General features: G+C 34.3%; 1 protein-coding gene across 1 annotated transcript in view; it reads right to left on the bottom strand.

Moving 5' to 3' along the window:
• The window catches only part of Pcdh15 (protocadherin related 15), a 514,067-nt gene that overhangs the window by 155,996 nt on the left and 335,209 nt on the right, over window positions 1–22,862 (bottom strand). The window contains exon 17 of the mRNA XM_090346943.1: window positions 15,984–16,116. Coding sequence (XP_090203069.1) covers window positions 15,984–16,116 — 133 coding nt within the window. The remainder of the gene's footprint in view (window positions 1–15,983; window positions 16,117–22,862) is intronic.

Consider the following 22,862-nt stretch of genomic DNA (forward strand, 5'->3'; position numbering starts at 1 on the left):
ATTCATGTAAAAAATGAACATAGCCATTAAATGCCATTTATTTGGTAGAATACACATTGTAGATGGAGAATCATTCTACATTTTTCAGAGGACATTGAGAAAAAGTACAAGCATATAGCAATTTTCAAATAGATAAAATCAAAGGATTTGTGTGTATATATATGCTATGTATATGTATATATATATTGCTTTTTCATGGAATAATTTATTAACATTGATTTTTACATTGTATTTCAAATGATGTGTTTAACAAACAAGTATTCAAGAAAAGAATTTCTATATACAGTCATAATATACAGAACATAATTAAAATTAGGCTGAGGGTTTGTAAGTTACAGATACATATTAATCTATGTAATAAAACATTATGTCTATAGAACCATAAATTTTTACTCTTAATGTTATACATTTGTTCCTGCAATAAAATGTTATTAATGAAGAATATATTTTTCATGTCAGTTAAAGTATATTTTGTTTGTGTAAATTAGTGTTAATGGGTTCTTTGATTTTGGTATATAATTTGTTCTTAAATATGAGGTTAAATGAAAATATCTAGTAATTCAAATCTTTAAAATATAAACTCATAAGATGTAATATATGACATTTAATTTTGAAATGTAGATAAATATAAGTGAGAGAGAATGTGTGTGTGTTTACTCTTGTACTCTTTTAATTTTGATGTTTGCATTAAAACTGGAATAGCAGGAATAGATAAGCAGTAAGAGAAAAGGATAAATAGCACATTGACTTCTCAATGATTTATAATATTGGAAACCTAAGTCTAAAACCATTTATCTACACAGTAATAAATTTCTGTTCTAGCATTTCCTATGACTGGTAGGTAAATTTAGGAAACTTAAAAATACAAATTATCGCGAATATATTTTGTCCTTCAATCAAAAAATGACTAAATTTAGTTAAAAGCAATATTATGCTCTCCTTCTTTCTCCTCTTTGTTCTCTCTTTCCTCTCCTTGTGTGTGTGTGTGTGTGTGTGTGTGTGTGTGTGTGTGTGTACTTTCCTTGAAACAATGCTAAACTATCTAACATAGGGGCTATGTCTCTATGCCCTTCCAAATTCTTTGAATTAATATCTCCTTTTTCTATGTATACATGCAAGTATCTGTCTGTTTATTGTCTCTATCAACTACAACCAAAATTGGGATTAAAAACAGTATGAGGGACAGTTGGTATGTCTGTAAAAATTCAACTCTTTAATCAAAGAAACTTGAACTTTCTTGAGAAATGGTTACTTTCAAGAATAGAATTAAATGAATAGCATTAAATGAATAGATTTAAATAGAATTCAAAAATAGAATTAAATAGAATTATATCGAATCTGGAACATCTTGTTAAAACATACCTACTTGTATACTCCAAGGGTATATATTGTAAAAGAATATGGGAATTGTTTGAATACCGTCATTAAGATCAATTTTGGGACAATTGAAGCACTGAAATAAATAACAGTAATAGTACTAAGTATTGAATGTGTCGTCCCCAAATTCATACCTTTGAATCTGATCTCCAGTGTGGCGACTTAAAAGGGCAATCAAATTCTTTAAAATTACCTTGCTAGAAAGAAAGTACTAGAGAAACTGGGGAGAGGAGTTTGCTGTCCACGTTTCTAATATAGGAGAATAGCAAAATTACTTCCAGGTTTTCACAATTGAGCCATATTTAAACTAAAGATAATTTCTATGGGAATTATTAAGAGAAATATTTGGTACTAATGTGACAATTAGATAATTCTTTACAGAATTTATTTTTATTTTTTTGCAAGTCCTGGGCTTGAACTCAGGGCCTGAACACTATCCTTGGACTTTCTCAAGGTTAGAGCTCTACCACTTGAGCCTCAGCACCATTTCCTGCTTTTTTCTATGTAGGTGGTACCAAAGGAATCGAACCCGGGTCTTCACGCATGCTAGGCAAACACTCTACCACTAGGCCAAACTCCCAGCCCTTTACAGATTTTTTAATGTCAGGATTACATCTATTTTATGTATATGCAAGCATATATGGACATATTCATGTTTCTATAAACATAACTGACTATATATATATGTATATATGTATTCCTATACATAGATGCCAATGTATATGTATAAGGAAATGTTTCTTTTTTCTTTTTTTTTAAATTTCATTGTCAGGGTGAATGCACACAAATTAATTTCCAAAATAAAACAAGTCCAGGAAAAAGAAGAACAAGCAGGTGGATGTAGTTTAGCTTGCTATTTTAAGCGTTATTCATTGAATTTTCCAATGTGTCTCACAGATAAAGCTTCTAATTCTAAATCACTTTGCTCAGTAGTTAAATTAGGACAAAGGGTCAGGCAATCAAGGTTTACTGCACCTTCTCAACATTTATCAAAATCAAAACACACTTCTCTTATTTTGTGAGGGGGCAGAATAAATTCTTGATCTGCTGAGTCAAACCTATTACTAGTTAATTTTATCTCCAACTCTGAAACATGTTCCTGAATCTAAAGGTGTTTTGGAAGAGCTTTTCTTTTTTGTATGAATGAGACATGTATGTGTGAGTAGAAAAATAAATCAGAAATGAAAAAGACAAAAAATGAAAAAGACAAAAAAAGAAAAAGATATTTTTCCTTTGTGTTTTTCTAAGACTATTATTGAATATTGTGAATTTATATTTAATAAAAGAAGATATTCAAAACAGGAATAAGGAATGTGGAGTCAACTTCTTCAGTCTTCTTAAGTAAATCTTCCACTGCAAATATACTCTGCTTCCTGTTTGTAATCTAAAAGAAATTGTTTTCTCAGCTGCAAATCAGCAAATTCCTCGTAGTTAAGTGAAAAAAAAATCCCCATAGGCATTTCCCAAGATCAATTGGTTCTCCTGTTGTTTTCACTCAAAAACTGACTCTGATTAGCTATTTGTTGAGTGTGCTTCAGTAATGTAGTTTCTGTTTCTTCCTCTTTATCACCATCTCAGAGAAATCATAGTATTTGCATCCTTAAGCTCTAATCAACTAGAGTTGGCAGTATTTGGAACAATAAACAGCTCAGGACATGCAGCAAACTGTGAGGTTTATTTAAAAAACAGCACAGTGAGAACCACTTATTGCCAAGTTACCTAAGGTAGTCCTAATGACTGCTATGAAAATATTAGTAGCTATTTTATAGTTGCCTAAATAGTATCCACATTCAATCCAGAATTTCAATTAGTCCTTCTTAAAATTTAGCTCTAGGAAAAGCTGCCTAATCCAGTCCAGTTAAAAGAGGCAGGAAACAAAAAAATCAGCAACAACAAAAGTTCCCTATATCAAACAAATAGAGATTTTATTTTTTTCTATGAATCGGAGAGTAGTCATTTATCTTTGAAAAATGTGAAAACTATCACTTTAACCCATATTCAAAACCCATTAAAAGATCAATTAAAAAAATTAAAACAGATCTTCATTGCTTTCTGCAAAGATGAAGCTGAAAACCTGAACCAATTTCTCTTCCTACAGCCCTGAAACCAGCCATTGTTGCACAGAAGAAATGATAAAACTTGAGACAGGAAATAGGTCAAGATGCATTTTATGTGTATCTACCTCATCACTCCCAAATACAGTGCCACTGTTTTCCATAGTAGCTCCACAGCTGTTGGTAAGATTCCATTGTTCTTGGGTTGTAATTTGTTGTTCTGGTGACCATTTCTCTAAAGCTGCTATTCTTAGTTTGGTACTATACTTTGGAATGGAATATTCTTTTCTATGGGGCTGCTGTGTATACTCTAATGGAAAAGAGGAACATCCCTGGAGATTCTATCCTCTGGCGTCCACAGAAGTCAGTAGAAGCTGCTACCTAATGGTGATGATGAATCATGAAAGATATCTCTAGAAGAGCCAAATTGCACCTGGCTGAGATCCACTTCTTTGACTCAATTTCAAAATGTGTCATTTAGTATTCAGTTTAACTGGAAACAAAGACCACGCCATGAGATCCAGGACATATGTTTCCTGTAGCTAACTGAAATGTGTTACTCATTAAAAAAAAAAACCCATCTAGTAATTTCCATAATCTAGGTCTATTGATTGAATTCTCTAGTCTGGTTGAGAAATAAATTCAAGTTAATATCTAATGTGCTAATTTCCACGAGTCTCAAAATGTCCCAGTTACACACTACCAATATTTTAGGGTAGAAAGAAAAGCCCATCATTTTAAATTTGGAATTCATACTTAGAGGTGCCATAAACCTAGGAGATTGTAGGATACTAAAGTCAGTGTTACAGTTCATTTAGAGTTCAGAAAGCCTCATATGAATTTTAAGCTAGGAAGGTGACTAATATTTCTAATGACATAGGGTGAATTTCCCTTAGTCCCTGATGCAAAGATTTTTGTTTTACATAATGCAAGTAATTTAGGTTAGTTGAGGAACTGTAAACCTTTTCTAACATTCCAAATCCAGATTGTTAGAGATTACCAGAGACTTTAATGTACTTCGTACTGTTGAAAACCATGATTGACCTGTCATTTCTCACTTTAGGCAAAATTGACTCTTGCATTAGTCAAGAGATTGACATACACTGGAATTTCTTGAAATCCAAATTCAAACATTCATAACAATCACTATGTGGTTTGTTTAAGGACAAAGATTTAGTGTGAAACTGTCCTGCCTGTTAGACACATTTTTATCTATATTATGTAGAGGCAGAAATGGCATTATTGAATATGTTATGCTGATTCCCAATCACACAGTAATCTATCCTGCAGTTTTCAGCCCTTGTTTGTTCTGTTCACATTCCAGAAACATATTGTTTCCTGAGGGCAGCAAGCATGTAGCCCCATTGACCCAATTTTGACAGTCTTTGAGTCTCAGAACAGTGTAAGTGTGCTTTGAGTAATGTATACCTGATGGGGAGAAAGGTAACGTGAGATTGCTTATGTATACTGACATGTGTATTTTCTCATAGGATCCTTCAGTATAACCTACTAAACTTGAAATATGCTATCTTACAGTATGCTACCTATTCACCACACACAGTCACACAGACACACACACACAGACACACACACACAAACACACATGCATAAGATATGCACAAACATTTTAATTTAGAAAAGCAAACAAAACTTATAAAGGCATTCAGCTTTAGGAACATGAAAATATCTCTGTTAACATAAATGTTAATATAAATCTTAAAAATGATCTTTTATTTATAAATCTACTCATTTATTTTAAAGTGTCCTTATGGATCTTTAAAAGGGCATTCCTTACATTTGAATAATTTTCTATTTTTTGATTCAGAAAATTCAGTATACATTCAATTCCTTTACCATATGGTAATAGAAAGGGGAATGAAAAATTTCAGATACTGTTGGCAATATTTGAAATCTTAGTTGCAATTATACTTTTTTCATATATTTCTATTGTAATTAATAGAAGGAGTACATTATATTCACCAGATAGAAGGTGCATTACTTCACAAACATTGATACCCTTTCTCATGTCTTGGTCCCCATTTCCCTCCTCCCACCACCACCCCTCAACTTGTTTCCCCCCCCTTCCCTATCCTACATCAAATAACCAGATAAACATATATACAATATATCAGATAACAAGGGGAAATACTATAACAATATGAGATAACCAAGGGACAGCAAAAGGGATGAGAGATAACATAGTACATTAGGGACTATAATCACTCATTATATAGCTTTTGTTTCTATATCCTGGAGGTCCTTTTAGGATCATACTATATGGCCTTATGTATCTAGGTTTTGCTCTATTGTAAGGCTCTGCTAGGAGAGCCTAAGGTTTGTATTGATTATGACAAATGAGGGAAACCATTTAGCCTATATGTTCTTTTGAGTCTGGCTTACTTCACTTAATATGATTTTTTTTCTAAGTCTTTCCATTTCCTTACAAATGGGACCATGTCATTCTTTCTGACACCAGCATAGAATTCCATTGTGTATAAATATCACATCTTGTTGATCCACTCATCAACTGAGGGACATCTGGGGTTGGTTCTATATCTTTGCTATGGTAAATAGTGCTGCAATGAGCATCATTGTGCTAGTAGCTTTAGTATGTCCTTATTTCTAGACATTTGAGTAAATGCCAAGGAGTGGGATAGCTGGGTCACAGGGAAGCTCTGTGTTTAGCCTTTTGAGGAACCACCATTCTGTTTTCCATAATGGTTGAACCAGTTTGAACTCCCACCAACAGTGTAGTAGTGATCCCTCCTGTCCACATTCCCGCCAGCATCTGTTATTAGATTTCTTGATCATGGCCATTCTAACTGGAGTGTGGTGGAATCTCAGTTGTTGTGATTTGCATTTAGTAACCAAAATGGCTTGGTACTGGCACAAGAACAGGCCTGAGGACTCAGATGTTAACCCACAGACCTATGGCCACCTAATCTTTGATAAGGGAGTCAAAAAAAATAGAATGGAAGAAAGCAGCCTCTTCAACAAGTGGTGCTGGCAGAACTGGTTAAGCACATGCAGACAACTAATGTTGGATCCTTCTTTGTCACCCTGCAACAGGATTAACTCCAAATGGATCAAAGACCTGGGGATAAAAGCAGATACACTGAAAACTTTACAAGAAAGAATAGGAAATATAGTTGGTCTCCTTGGAACAGGTCGAAACTTTCTTAATAAGGACCCAGAAACACAACATATCAGAGAAAGTCTGGATAAGTGGGACTGCATTAAACTGCAGAGCTTCTGTATGGCAAAGGACATAGCTAGCAAACTAACTAGAAAGCCTACAGAGTGGGGGAAGATCTTCACTAACCATACAACAAAGGCCTCATGCTTAAAATATATCAACTGCTCAAAAACTGAATCACTCCCAAACTAATCTCCAAAGAAACAACCATCCCCTTAAAAGATGGGCCAAAGACTTAAAAGAGAGTCTTCTCTGAAGAAGAAAGAAGAATGGCCCATAGACACATGAAGAAATGCTCGACATCTCTGGCTATAAAAGAAATGCAGTTATTCTTAAAGTAGAATACATCTATGAATTATCCCTATAAGAGGAAAATCAGATTAAGCTGACAGCCATCACATTTTTATGTTTTTATTAGTATATATTAGATATTCAAAGGCATTTCATTTTGATTTTCCATATGTGCGTATAATGCCTCCTGATGATTTAAACTCATTTATCACTGCCCCCCATCTATTTTTTCCCCTTTAAATATTTATTTTTGCCAGTCCTTGGGCTTAAACTCAGGGTCTGGGCACTGTCCATGAGCTTCTTTTGCTCAAGGCTAGCACTCTAGCATTTGAGCTACAATGCCACTTCCAGATCTTTCTGTGTATGTGGCACTGAGGAATTGGACCCAAGGCTTTGTGCATGCTAGGCGAACATTTTACCACCAGGCCACACTAGTGGCCTCCTTCTCCCTTAAATAATTTTAACAGGCTGCCTTTTTCCATTTTCATACACACACATACACACACACACACACACACACACACACACACACACACACACACACACAAAGTACTTGAGCCACATTCACCCTTTTTCACTTCTCCATTTGCCTTTCTCCTGTTCCTTGGTCACTATTGGCCAAAAGAACCTGTTACAAAATTCTAAGTGCTTTAGTCAGATTAGTGTCCTATCCTGTTGTTTCCACCAGTGCTTTTCCTAGTCTTATTAAACAGCTTTAGCGAATATCCTTATTCTATTTTAATAAAGACATACGTGTATTTTTTTCACTTTCTGGTACTTTGTCTTTTATTTCAGCTCTTTTATTTCTGTTCTCTACCTTTATTTTTTAGTGTAAAAGTGATATACAGAGGGGTTACAGGTATATAGATCAGGTAATGAGGACATTTCTTTTTGAAATGTTACCCTCTCCCTTGGTTCTCCTAGTTTTTCACTACCAACCCTTTGCCTTCTCAATTTAATTTCTAACACAGTGTCTAGCATCACTGATGAATTAGTTGGCCTTTATCCCACTGCTTCTGTGCTCATCCATCCCCTACCCCAATCAGATAAACTTACATACCAGACGAAAGATACAGAAATGAAAAACAGTGACAAAAGCGGGGAAAACAGAAGAAGAAAACATAAGAACAACAAATAATAGATTACTTTTAGCACATACATTTTGATGTTATTCACCCTCATCATTCTGTTATTTTTCTTCAGCCTGTCAAACAGCTCATATTTTTCTACAGTTCCAAAGCAACATATATGTTTTTTTCTCTCTCTCTTTCCCTGACTAGATTGTCTATACCTGGAATTTTTCCTTCTGCACTTAGCTTGCTCCACTTATCATGATAATCTCCTACAATGCTAGACAGAAGTACACCAATACATATACAAAAATATGCTTAACATCCTTTGTCTTAAAGGAAATGCAAATTGAAATGACACTGAGATTTCATCATGCTCTGGGGTCAGAATGGTGATCATCAAGAAAATAATCAAAATATGCTTGTGAGACTGTCAAATGTGAATCTATGTATGAAAAAATATGATGGTTATTGAAAAAATAATGAGTAGAACTGACATTATTCACCTACTCCAATTTTGGCATGCATCTGATAAAAAAGGTATCAATGTGTGTGAATTAATGCACCTCCTATCTGGCAAATATCATGTAACTCTTCTATTAATTACAATAAAAATATGAAAAAAAAGCCAGGCACAGTGACTTTTGCATGTAACCCTAGCTACTCATGAGGAGCTGAGGATCCTGGTTCAAAGCTAGGTGGGGCACAAAAGTCCATGAGACTCTTATCTCCAAATAACCACTATAAAACATGAAGTGGTGCTGCGTCTCTAGGGGAAGGGTAGTATTCTTGAGCTGAAGTGCTCAGGGACAGCACCCAGGCTCAGAATTCAGGCTCCACAATGGACAAAATAAATGTATGTCACAGTACAGTAAATGCTTTCGCATACAAATGTTAACTTCAGTATTATGTATAATAGCTAAATTTGAAAACTATCCTAGATGTCCTATAACTAATGAAAGCATAAAGCAAATACCACTTATATAGGCATTATAGTATCTTTCATAAAGAATACAGTGTAAAATTTGTAGGAAAAAGTATCTGTACTTACAACACAGCATATTGTTCTAGCACTGTTCTAGTTACCAAAGACTTAATAGTTAGTAAAACATTACCTTTGGGTTTTGTAGACAACAAAAAAGAAACACTAAGTGAGGAAATTATAATGTTGTTACATGTTAGGAATACTTAGGTAGGAGCACTTTACTACAGAGAAAAAAATTCCAAATATAAACCTATAAGCATAACAAAAATAAATCATGTGAATGCCTGGAAAAGGGGCATTTTAAATACTAAGAATTGGATATGAAAGTGCCCTCACATGTCATTCAATGTCATGAAGCCACTAATGTACCTACCTCTAACACCAGTTTCATTGTTCCAATTTCATATATGTCCTTATTTATCTGAATTTTCCTATTTCCTCTCTCCATCCACTCATGCTTCATCATTTTTACTTTCCCAATGATGATTTTTTTTGCCAGTCCTGGGCTTGAGCTCAGGGCCTGACCACTGTCCTTGGACTTTCTCAAGGCTAGAGCTCTACCACTTGAGCCTCAGCACCACTTCTGGCTTTTTTTTATGTATGTGGTACCGAGGAATCGAACCCGGGTCTTCATGCATGCTAGGCAAGCACTTTAACCACTAGGCCAAACTCCTGGCCAATGATGATTATTTTTATTGTATATATATTAATTTTACCAGGGAGTTTCATCATAACTTACTGGTAAGTACCTCGTATAATCAAGAGCATCCATTCTATTGCTTTTCCTTTACTGATTTAGAAAATTTTTGGATACACCAATATATTTACTTTAAATGAGAAAATGGTTCACCATTAGTCTGACCTGGTTTTTGCAAGAATTGGAAAATTGAAATTAAGAGACATATTTTCTGGCTTTTTATTTCTCTCTTTCTCTTTCATCAACTGTCTATCCACACCTTAAATAATCACTCATCAAACATAACTTAGAATTATGCTGTAGAATTAAACAATGTCAGCATTCAGTAATTTATTACCTCTAATTTACATACAAAATGTTATTCTGGGATACATATATATATATATGTTTGTCAGCCTGGGTGCTGTCCCTGAGCTCTTCAGCTCAAGGCTACCACACTACCCTTGAGCCAAGCCCCACTTCCCATTTTCTAGAAGTTAATTGGAGATAAAATCTCAGGTCCTTTTATGCTCAGGCTGACTTTGAACCTTCATCCTCAGATCTCAGTCTCCTGAGTAGCTAGGATTACAGGTGTGAGCCCAACTTATTCTGATATATTATTTAGAAAAAAAGAAATCTGGAATATTTCTCAGGTAACTAGAAATGCAACATTCAATCCTTGGGCAGCATCTCATTGGAAAGATACATGAAGAAATTTCCTAGTAAATGAACTGAAAACAAAGAAGAAAGTCAAGAGATTTCTACTCCCCATATTTATTAATGACAGGATCACCTATGAAATGGAATAAATGTTATATTAAATAATTACAAGGGGAATGACTCTCTTTTAGTACAGTCCTCAGTATTCATTTGTGCGGTAACACTTTCACTTAGAGAAAAGCTACTTAGATTATAGAAGATTAAACCTCCAAATAATGTATGCAAAGCAATCCTTATAATACAAATGAGAGTATAAATTCTGTAGCGGGAAGCCTGTGATTTATGGACACTGTACATATACCAGGTGTTCAGCATGCATGAATAAGAAACTCCCACATCATCTTCTGGATGAATCTACAGCCTTTCTTATGTTCATCCCTAAAAGTAAGGAAAACAAGTGGCAGCAAAACTCCCTGAATACTCTAGAACATCAAAATACTCTAGAACATCAAGAAGATATTTGAAATAGCACCTCAGATAAGATCTGAGAATGTGTTGTAGTCTATTATAACGTAGCCTGCATTTAATACAAACTGTTCTGGAAAAATAATCCATTTTGTAGAGAGATCAAGGCAGGGGGATTTTTCTTCAGGACTATGAATAATAATTCCCTGAAGATCATAGGTTATATTCCAGGGATTTCAAACTATTACTATAGATAGAAGAAAATCCATAAAGATAAATAAAATAAATACAAACTGATGAATACTTATATTCAATTAATGCATGAATGTGTCTTTTTCTTCAGTTGACAATATTAACTCTTTGGGCTGATCCTTATTGATTTGTAGATTGTCATACTTTTTGTCTCTGAGCTACTTTTCCTGAGATTGCAGATTCTGGCAGAAAGAAGGCAGGAAAAGAAAAACTTTCCAACAAGCACAGGTACTCAAATCACTATGGAACCAGAATTTTAAAACAGTTACTAAATTAAGTTTTCACATAAGTCAAATGGGACTTAGTATAATATTTATTGACAGCTGCTATAACATTTCCTTTCTCTCTTCAAAACAATGATAAAAGAGACCCCAAATAATAAAGTTGAGTTTTAGGGGGGAAAAGTAATACCTAGGCATCCTTTAGATACTGAAATTATTTCTGGTGATTCTAATTCAAGCTGAAGAGACTTAGCAAACTTCAATGGTTGTAAAAGAGTGGACAGAACAATAGTAAACTCATAGACTCTTGGAGTGGATATTTGCAGAATTTACCTGGAATTTGACTACTGCAAGTTTCCCACTTTACAATGAAAAGTTGTTTCCCTGGTTTTGTGGGGGCATTGAAGTTAAGGAACCTTCAAGGATCTCCTGTGATTACTGATGTCTTATTAAAATTTTTAGGTTGATACATTCATTAAAATAATGGTTTCCTTGACATCTATGTTTGTGTTTTAGAATGTTAGATTGTTTACTATATCAGAAAAGAGTGGAAAGAGTATTGCTGGTACAAATTATCTTTGGAATATGCTTTAACATTTTATTTACCTATGTATTGTTCTAAGTTCCCTGACTGTCTTCCACAACTTTAGTCATACATTTCTTCCATATTAACTCATACAAGTAAGGTATTAAATTTTCCCTTTTTAGGATTAAATTAATTGCTATGAACTATTTTTCAGCAATAGATAGTTTATTCGTTGTCTCAATCTTTTTTGCTGTTGTTTTGTTTTGTTTGTTTTTGCCAGGAGAAGGGTATCCTGGGGCTCGGGCCAGTATTTCCAGCTACTGAGGATTTTGAGACCAGGAGGTTCACAGTTTGAAGCCAGTGTAGGCTGTAAAATATGGGAGATGTTGTCCCCAGTTATCCATGTATGTATGGTGCAGGCTGTAGGTGTGGTGCAAGGGATAAAGCCCAAACCATGAACAAGAACTTGGACATTGAATGAAATCCTAGCACATGGGAAAGAAAAAGAACAAAGACAGGAAAAAAGAGATGTCAACAACTATTGGCATTATGGTCTACATATAGGTTCTACATGTTATTGTTTATTTTGATTTTTTCACAAAGTACTTCTTTAAAACTATGAAAAACCAACAAAACCGTTGTTTAGTCCCCTCGTCAATGACATATATAAAGTATATTATGGGATTTCACTGCCACTCACTTTCATAGCTAAATTCATAACAGTGAAAATAGAAAAAGTCTATTAAAATGTGACAGATATTAGAACAGCATTGCATATATGTATGTAACTATTTGTATAAAATTGTTAAAACTATTTAAAAAATGTTAACCTATTACAAATGGCAAGTGAAAAATTTGATAACAAAATCACCAAAAATAATCAAGATACATTTTGGTGAAGACAAAAACTACAATTAAGGCAACTTGTTCAAAATTCTAATTTGTCAAACTCTGTCTAATCAACTGATTTTTAATGAATGCTATTACTTATTGTAAGAAAATTTTCCTTGATAAAAGTTTCATCATTATTGAAAGAAAATGGAAATCACTGAAAAGCAACAACAAAGAAGAAGAGGCAATAATCCATATGGGTGTACATCTAAAAGTGACCTCTGAAGCTCTTACTGAAATAGTAAAATTTAAAGTAAGATTTGAAATAGTTCTCAGTTATTAAGTACTTATTAACTCTTGTCCATTTTTAGAAATTTTATTGTTGTGTTAATGTATAGAGGGGTTAGAGTTACATTCATCAGGTACTAGGTGCATTACTTCTCCCACATTGATACCCCTTTTCATGTTTTTATTTATGTGCATGATGATGATGATGATGATGATGATGATATGGACTAATTTTACCTCTAAAAATGATGACTTAATGTGAAGCACAAATACAGATGATCTGGAAAGAGATAATTTTCTTATGAGGAAAAAAGGACAACATGTATTTGATAATGCCATATTAACATATTGGAAAGCCTTGCTTCGATGTTTGTGTGTGTATGTGTTTTGAAAAACAAAATCAAAGACACAAAGAAAGAGGAACTTGCCATACTTGATTGACTTTATAATTGAAAATGTTAGTTCAATGTCTCAAATGTGTTGACAAAATCTAAGCAACCATCTCAGAAGCAGAAGACAGTCATTTTGTTGTTGCTTATTGTTTTGGCATTTGCTCATGTCTGTGGAGTAAGTATACATACCCTGAGCAAAGTCAAACACAGAGTTAGGTGATAGATTCTACAATTAGCTTCCTGGTGCCATTTGACATCACGTCAATGTACAACATTACCACAGGGTTTACTGCTAAGTTAAGAATAAATACAGTCAATCTTTTAAGTAATACCAGAAAAATTCTGAATAAGAACAATTGAAAAGGGCCGGGAGTTTGGCCTAGTGGTAGAGTGCTTGCCTAGCATGCACGAAGACCTGGGTTTGATTCCTCGATACCACATACATAGCAAAAAGCTGGAAGTGGTGCTGAGGCTCAAGTGGTCGAGTGCTAGCCTTGAGAAAGTCCAAGGACAGTGCTCAAGCCCTGAGCCCAAGCCCAGGACTGGCAAACAAACAAACAAACAAACAAAAAAGAACAATTGAAACTCATATGAAGCACAATCAAGAGAAGAGGTCTGATAAAGCTGAGGTGGGATACGCTTTTACTATGGAATCCCATCACTTCAGAGCCAATGAAACAGGATTAATACAGAAAAAATCAGACCCCCAAGCAACTTTCAGATTGAATAAATGGAACACACATAAAGAACAAAAGAAGAATTGCCCTCTGAAAAGAACCATGTAAATCAAAACAGATTATTTTGAAACCAGATTCTTGTGTATACATTTTTGGGTCACTCTAAAGCAAGTACTGCTTTGGCACTAGGTAATGTCACAAGAGAGAGGTCTCTTGGCAGACAGAATATCTCTCATGTATTCTCTGACTAAAACAAGCCTTTCAAAAAGTAATTTGATGAAGCTTTTTGACTTTTAGGTCACTAGTTTAAATTCTTTCTGGGTTGGTCATGAACAAAAGTAGGTGGTTGACAGCTTTGAAAAAGGGATACTCTTAATTCTTCCAACAGTGATTGGCACTGCAATTGGCACCTTTTCTTTCATTTCTGCCAGCACCACAGAGGGTGAATAGAAATGTCATTCCAAGTAGACTAGGTATTTTTTTCAACTTTTGTACGCAAGAAATGTGAAATATGAAAAGGCCAAAGCCTTTAGAGTATAGGTGGTATCGCTCTCCAATAATAAGGCTACTAAGCCTTTATAAATTCATTGAAATCAAACCACGGCCACTTTATGAGTAATGTGCCTTTCCTCATAGAAGGCTAAGTTACTTAAGAAAACATTGCTAAGGAATTTTAATTGTAACACATAGATATTTTCTTGCCCTCGAAATGTAAGGTTTGTGTTGTTTTATTTCTTTCTCTGTTTTCTTTTTTGCTGGCGGAATCTACCTACTTCCTCCTCCTTGAAGAAACAATATGTCTGGCATTAAATTTTGTCATTGAAATATTTTAATCGTGTGTGTGTGTGTGTGTGTGTGCATGTGTGTGTGTGTGTGTGTGTGTGTGTGTGTGTGTCTTCCTGTCCTGATCCTGGAGCATGAACACAGAGTGAGAGCACTGTTACTGAGGTTATTTTTGTTCTTGTTTGTTATTTTGGGGGAGGAGACAGGAGGCTCAAGGTTAGAGCTCTACCACTGGAGCCAAAGCTCTACTTAAGGCTTTCTTGGTAGTTAATTGAAGATCAGCTTTTCACGAGCTTTGTTATCCAGGCAGGCTTTCAACCATGTTTCCCAAATTTCAACCTTGTGTGTACGTGTGTGTTTGTGGTGGGGGAGAGGGGTGCACGTCATATGCACCAGTGCACTGGTACTGAATCTTAAACTGAGGTGTTCCACTCTTGCAGGGACTTATCACTTACGGCTAGTGCTACATTTCTACTTTCTCCTTTTTGTTGGTAACAGTGGCAATGACTTTTTTCCTTGGCAAGTTTTGAAAACTTGTCCTCAGATTTCAGCCTCCCAAATACCTTAGATTACATATAGAAGTTAGTTGCACCCCAAATTTTAATTTTTTATTGTTAGTAATACTATCATTCAAATATGCTGTTCCCACTTGTTCTAATGGTGAATAAACAACAAAAGCAAATTCTTTAGTAAATTGGGGAAAAGCAAAAGCTAACTACTAGAGGAAACTCATCTCTCCACTTTTCCCGAAGAAACTTGAGAGCAAGAATTATAAAACTTTCTCTTATAGAATTAAAGTAATATGAGCCTGCAAATCTGCAAGTCTACTATCAGCATTGGAGTAGACTTTTTTCTCTCTCTCTTATACAATACTGCAGTAAAAATAAATCCAGCTGTGTAAGACATCCAAGTCAGAAAATTATAGTCAGCTGTTGTTGCTTTTGCAAAGCAAAACATATTCCACTGCCTGGTTCCAATCCCTTCATTCTCTCCTGTAATGATTACAGCTAATCCCTGACAGCCAAACATGCATCCTTGAATTGTGAAAATCAATAGACTAGATTAGTGGTAAGAACCCTCTACCCCTATCATTGTTGCTTTTCTTTATAGCGGGAATTTTTATTCTATAGAATAAAAGCAAGCATGGTTTTTCCCCTTGTGCAGACACAAATTCATTAGCTTTTGGGTTTGTCTCTTTTTATACCCACTCTACACACATGAACATCCCAGAGAGCTTACCTGTAGATTTAACAAAACAGCGCCAATCCTCATGGCTTCACTGATTTCCAGGCTGTACATCAGCTGTGGGAAACGGGGAGGACTTTGATTATTTGGAGGAAGTACTTCAATGTACACTGTGCAGATGGAGTGCCTGCAGAGAATGAGAAGGGAACAAGAGTCTCAAAAGGCTATATCACACTTAAAGTTCGAATGCACATCCTTTATTCATTTCGTGGGTTTGTAGACCAAAGAATTTTCAAATTTTTATAGAAAACAGTAAAAACCCTGGGAGGATAAAACATAAAATTACTATCTGCAAAATATAATGTGTTTATGAAATTAGTCTAATAAAAAGGGAAAAACTGCCTCCACTTATTTTTCCTACTTAGATTAATCATGAAAAATTATAAATTATCTGACATTGATTTCTGACTTTATTCTTAATCCCTGTTATCATTTTTAAGGTAAAAAATATGTTCTATATGGAGCCAGGAGTTTGGCTTAGTGCTAGAGTGCTTGCCTAGCATGCACGAAAACCCAGGTTCTATTCCTCAGTACCATATACATACAAAAAAAGCCAGAAATGGTGCTGAGGCTCAAGTGGTAGAGCTCTAGCATTGAGAAATCCAAGGACAGTGCTCAGGACCTGAGTTCAAGCCCAGGACTGGCAAAAAAAATAAAAAAATATATATATATATATATATATATATATGTTCTATAAACGTCTGGTAAAGGGAACCGTGTTTCAAGCTATCATCCTAGAAAACTGACAGGAGGAGCAAGGATTTAAACAGCACACAAAAAATATTGTGAGCTGTGTTCAGTCAGTTCAATTGCTAACATTCACAGTCCTAGGTACTTGTATATCAAGATTCAAGATTTTAAGATAATACTCATAAAATATGGACAAAAGAAAGTTGTTTGAATCTATTTTGGAGATTATAATATGAAATTTAAAAATTGAGGTTTAGTCAGACCCTTCTATGATGGGAATATTTTTTCCTTGCCGAATATGAAACTATCATAATAAAAAATTATCCTTATCATTAATGTATCAGCTGATATTGTTTAACAATGAATTCTGTTTTAAGAAAATGAAAGCCAAAGAACTAAGATACTAGAGCTTTATACAGAAGAAACTCTGACTCAAACAAGATTTGTTAATTGATATGGGCAATCCTCCATTCTGGAAGATATATGTATTTTACATAACTATAGCAATTTTCCCTGTAGTATATACTGTAAACATCATTTTCATAAAATTGTGTGTGTTTTCAGTTTAAAAATCATGTTTTATAACTTCTATCTGAGGACTACACTTTCTCCAAGTAGAATAAAACTGGTTCCATTACATGCTTGAAATAAAAGAGGAGGTCACTACAGGCCCCTGTGGCTTCTTCCTTTGATCCCACTAACACCAGAGATAAGACTAGGAAGAAAATGACTCAGAAAGATTGACTCTTTCCAGCCCCTCCTATCTGCCCCCCCAGGGGAGAAAAGTTTTAAAGATCCTTTCCTACCAAAAAGATAGATGCAATGGCCCATGCCTTTAATCTAAACTACACATATTGCTGGATCTGGCCCAGGGACATGATTTAACAAGGAGCTAGAATGTGTCTCAAGACTAAATAAAAGGATCTCTAGGATATGGAAACAAGAGCTTTATCTTATGTGATTGTTGTTTTTAATGTCCTATATTATTTCTCATCTCATTTTTTTTGTCCTTTGGTTAATCTCATATTGTTACTGTATCTGACTTTGTTACCTGGTATATTGTGTATATGTTTATTTGTCTATTTAAAATAGGAAAGGGAAGGGGGGGGGAACAAGATGGTTGGGAGAGGGTGGGGGGGAGGCAAATGGGGACAAAAACATGAGAAGGGGTATCAATGTGTGAGAAGTAATGCATCTACTACCTGGTGAATGTAACTGTAACCCCTCTATATAATTGCCCAGACAATACAAAATAAAATTAAAAAAAAAAAGCAGCCAGGGGCAATTGGAGCTAGAGGCATGTGTGAGTAGTAAGAGCACTTGCCTAACTAGTTGGAAAAACTGAGATCATCATTCAACATTTTGGTCACCTGCAATTATTTTTTTTCTCAGATTCGTTAAAGCTAATGTACCATCCATCCTTTTGAAATCTTTTAAGTGAGATACAGAATATGAACACTGAAATTTGGCTTACAGGTGTTTTGCTTTGTGTTATGCACCAGTCTAACTTGTTTTCTTGCTCTGCTCCTTCCCAAGTAAGTCAAGGTTGAGACTTGTAATTACATGTTTTTTACCTCTCACACTAGATCTTAGCATTAGTTGGGAAAGAGGAGATTTCAAGGTCTTGCTTGCTCTTCAACATCTAAAATGTGTTTAAATATACATTATTATTCTTGAGGGATGTTGCCTTTAGAAATAATATATTTTCTGTTTCCCATGTCTGAGCAGTGTCAGAAATAGCTTTCCTACAATTGAATATTAATAGTATTAACAATAAAATGATAAAAGCTATGATAAGTAGTAGTAATTCAACAGCATTGTTTAAGCACATAATGAAACAAGGCACTGACTCAGTACATAAAAATACTTTATGTGAGCATTTCATATTTAAATTTTTATAGAGTCTTAAATGCATAAAACTGAACATCTATCTAATCAAATTTTATTTGTGTAATATCTGTATGCTGTTGATAAATCTTCATTTCTATCAGTGATAATCCTAAAGTATTCATTTTTTCTCATTTGATAATGTCCATGTGGACCAAAAGATAAAATGTATGTATCACAAAAAAATTATTAGCTTAAAGACACTTGAAAATTACCTCACTGAACTGACTAGCCTTACAGACAACAAATTAAAAAAAATCATAAAGATTAGATGACTGTATTAAAGTTATAAAACTAATAAGTAACCAAAGATAAAGTAAACAGCAAGGTGAAATTTTAACTTAGCCATTTGGTTTAAATACAGAAATATCTCAGGTTGTAAGAAAGGATGCTATCTTATTCAATATGTAAATCATTGGAAGCGGTGGATTCAGACTGTGATATCAGATTATTTAAAAATTCATGATTAAAAATTATTGAAAAGTTAAAATGATTGTAAGAATACAAACATGGATGAAGAAGAGTTAGAAAGGTAGATTTTTGCTACTTTGAATTTAGGAATGATATAATTTCTCCAGTATTATAATAATCAATAATTTATAATAATACGTTGGAATAATTGAAAGGGCGTTGCTGGCAAAAAGCGGCCTGTAAACTCTGTTTGGTAGGTTGTATTTAAATACATCAATATGTGCCACAATATATGTTTCATTCCTACTTTTCTACCTAGTTTCAAGGGAAGAAGTTACAGGTGTTTATATTGTTTTCCTAGTCTTAAAATACAGCAGATAGTGTGGTTTTATTTTCCTTTGTCTCTTAAGACTAGCATTCTACAAAAGCTATATTTAGAGTTTGTGCTCACAAGTCCTATTCTGTAATTTGGAAACACACACAAAAAAACTACAGAAACAGAGACTTTAAGAACAATCATAGCAGGACAGAAAAACAACAAGAACAACTAACAAAATTTCCAGGGATATTATAGGGAAGAATAAAGAGTATATTAGATATATTTGCATTCAAAACAGGGTGTACCTTACTCTGTGTGTTCACAGAGGAATAAAACCCAAAAGTATAAGTTTTATACAACTAAAGAAGAGGGTATAAATGAAAGATGAATCAGTATTCTAAAAGGCAATAGTAAAGAATCTATACAACTGAACTTGATACTGATAGTAGAAAATAGGTGATACCTTATGAGTTGCCCATTGATATGATCAAATGCCTCATTCCAGTCAAAATTTCCCCCAATAAATTGGTTATTCATGTCTCCTAATATTGGCTCTTGTTTCCTCACTTGGATTTGAGGATATAGTGTTGGCTCAAGTCATCCTGCACTGTTTTATTTATGATCACAGGCCTGGATTCTGTTGTGATGCAATCTTAAGACCTGGAGTGTGGAGATAGCATCTCACCCATCTTAAAAATCCCCTGCCAAACTCATTATTTTGTTATTGTTGTTGCTTTCTAAATTATCTTTAAGTAGTTGTACACAGGTATTTCAAGTCCACAAATCAGTTTATAAGTATAATGAATCCTCTTCTATGTCATCCCTCCATTTGTTCTTCAATGTATTTGATTTTGTTTCTTAAAATACATGTGTACTCATTTATTTATTCATTATCTGTTGTTGAGTCTTTTAATGTTAAGTATGAGATTCAATATTAGCTAAAATAACATTTATATACTTGCAAGAAAAAATACTTAACTGAAAAGAAAATTAATTATGTAGTAAGTAAAAGCAGCCTTAAATTCTTTGAGAAAAAAATAGAAATAATAAGATGATACTATATCATGTATCAGTCCTTTTGTCATAATCTTAGAAGTTATATAGGAGCTTCTATATATGATAAAAGCAATGATAAATACCTAAGAATTCATGCCACAATTAAATATATATTCAGTATAACTGAATTAAGTGACTTAATGAACAATTAGGGCAAATAATATATTAGACATGCTATTTTATGGTTACATTATTGTCCTCCTTTATAATCAAACTATACAATAAACAATTATGAACTATTCCTAATTTCACTATGACTTATTATTTTACATTACCTTTGAGAATCATTCCTATTGAAGTTTGTAAACACAAGCTGTCAACCCATAAAAATTATAGAAAGTTTTATATATTATAGAAATTGTTATCATTGTTTTTGATGGCAAGTAGCCAATTTTATCAAGTTCCAACATGTATAACATTTATTACTTATTGACCATTCCCTGTCTGCACTAGTGATCATAACTTGTTTGATTCCAGACATGAGCAACATTTCTGTAGACCTCTTCCAACTGTGGTACTCCACATACTAACCTTGCCTACTGCTTTGTCTTTCCCCCTAGAGTCATTTGCCAGAGAGAGAAAAAATATCTCACATGACTATGACTCACAATGATAAATTACAAATGGAGTATAGAAAATAAAGAAATCAAAATACAATATTTGATACACTTAATGTAAACTGCAATTAGTTAAAAGAGGAAATATTCCAAATATTGTGCTGAAACAATTGGCTAGTTGGTGGAGAAAACTGAGTCAACATCAATACCCTGAAGTTTGAACTGGATGTGTTCCGATGCCAACAAAGGTTGACGTTTATGATGAAAATCCACAAAGCTCTGATAGAAACTATAGATGAATAGTGACCTAGGCTCACCATATCGATAGAAAAATTAACACAATGTGTAACAGAGAATACACAGATTGTGATCAGAGTAAGCTACACATTGTGAAAATATAAGAAACCCTGCTGAAAGTGTTTCATGAAACTCTGGCATTTGGAGGGGACATTGAATTCATTTATGAAAATATTACAGTGAAATTGAAGGTGGATAGTCTAGAGGAAAATGAGGTATGGTTAACTAACCAAAAATTCAGGAGGTACAAGTCATTTAGGGGAAAATGAAACCTTATGAATTAAGGAAAAAGAAATACATTATTTAGAAACAGAGAAGCGCTATTATGCTTCAAATAAAGACAACAGAATGCATTCCTTCCTGAGAAAATTGCTTCTCCGAACTTAAGTCACCACCTGGCCCAAATGCAGATAGCAGGCTGCTTCTATATCTCAAGGCTCTGTTTTATGGTAGGATAATTTCTTACCTGGAAACTCAGATAATAATATTGTGTGATTATAGCTAACTCAAAACACCTATCATTGCATACTTTTGAGGCCAGATTACCATATAATTACTGCAACATCTAAGAACCTCTCCCTCCACCCCTCTCTGTCTCTTGCTCTCTCTCTCTCTCTCTTCCTCTCTCTCTTTCTCTCTCTCTGTCTCTCTCCTTTTGTGTGTCTCTCTCTCACTATGAGAGCACACACACTCTGTTAGAGTGTGACCCTGCCTTTCTGCTGGTCTCTTTGTCACCTTGCCTACTTGTTTACTTACTCAACAGCTATGAGAAGTTTTCTTACCATTGTGACTTACTCAGAAATTCTTATTCTGCAATGTCAAGGACCTTTAAATGTAGGAAAACTTCACTAACCCTCACCTGCATCTGGTGACAGAACCTCTTTTACACTATTATAAACTAATAAAAATAGAAAAAATGTAACAAAGTTGGCTTTTGAAGAGAGAAAATATATTCACATTTACTTACAATAACATGGACAAATAATATTCTTTTTTGTCAACGTGGCAAAAATCCAAATGTATGATATTAGAAAAATTGTAGAGATTGTATAGAGTCTTCAAATATTGCAGTTGGAGTTGTGAATTCTTACATATAGAAAATCAACTTAGCTGTCATATAAAATTCCTATAATTTCATGCAATATAATATGTGCTGGATGGGATTTTACTGTAGTGGAATATTTGCATGCATTAAGAGTGATATGTAATATGTTTGTTTCTCCATCACCGCTAAAAGTAAGAACGACACATTAAAAAAAAAACATTAAAGTGGAGTTCTTTAAGAATGAGTTTGGTAAAGAGCCTTCGCTTTCAATTTCATTGAAGAGCCTGAGGAGTATTGGTGTGAACTCTGCTTTGAAGGCCTTATAGAATTCAGCTGTGACTCCATCAGGCCCTGGGCTTTTCTTGGATGAAAGGTCTCTTATTGCCATTTCTATTTCAGTACTTGAAATAGGTCTGTTTGTTTGGATTAGGTCTTCTTGGTTCAGTTTGGTGTATGTTAATTTTGGCTAGAAATTAATCCATTTCTTCTGGATTCTCAAATTTGTTGGCAGTATTCCCTTATGATGCTCTGGATCTGGGTAATTACTGTCATCATATTTCCATTCTCATCCATGATTTTGTCTATTTGGGTGTGTTCCCTTCCATTTTTTT

Source organism: Megascapheus bottae, chromosome 15, assembly GCF_031878675.1.
Source record: "Megascapheus bottae isolate mThoBot1 chromosome 15, mThoBot2.hap1, whole genome shotgun sequence".
Lineage (NCBI taxonomy): Eukaryota > Metazoa > Chordata > Mammalia > Rodentia > Geomyidae > Megascapheus > Megascapheus bottae.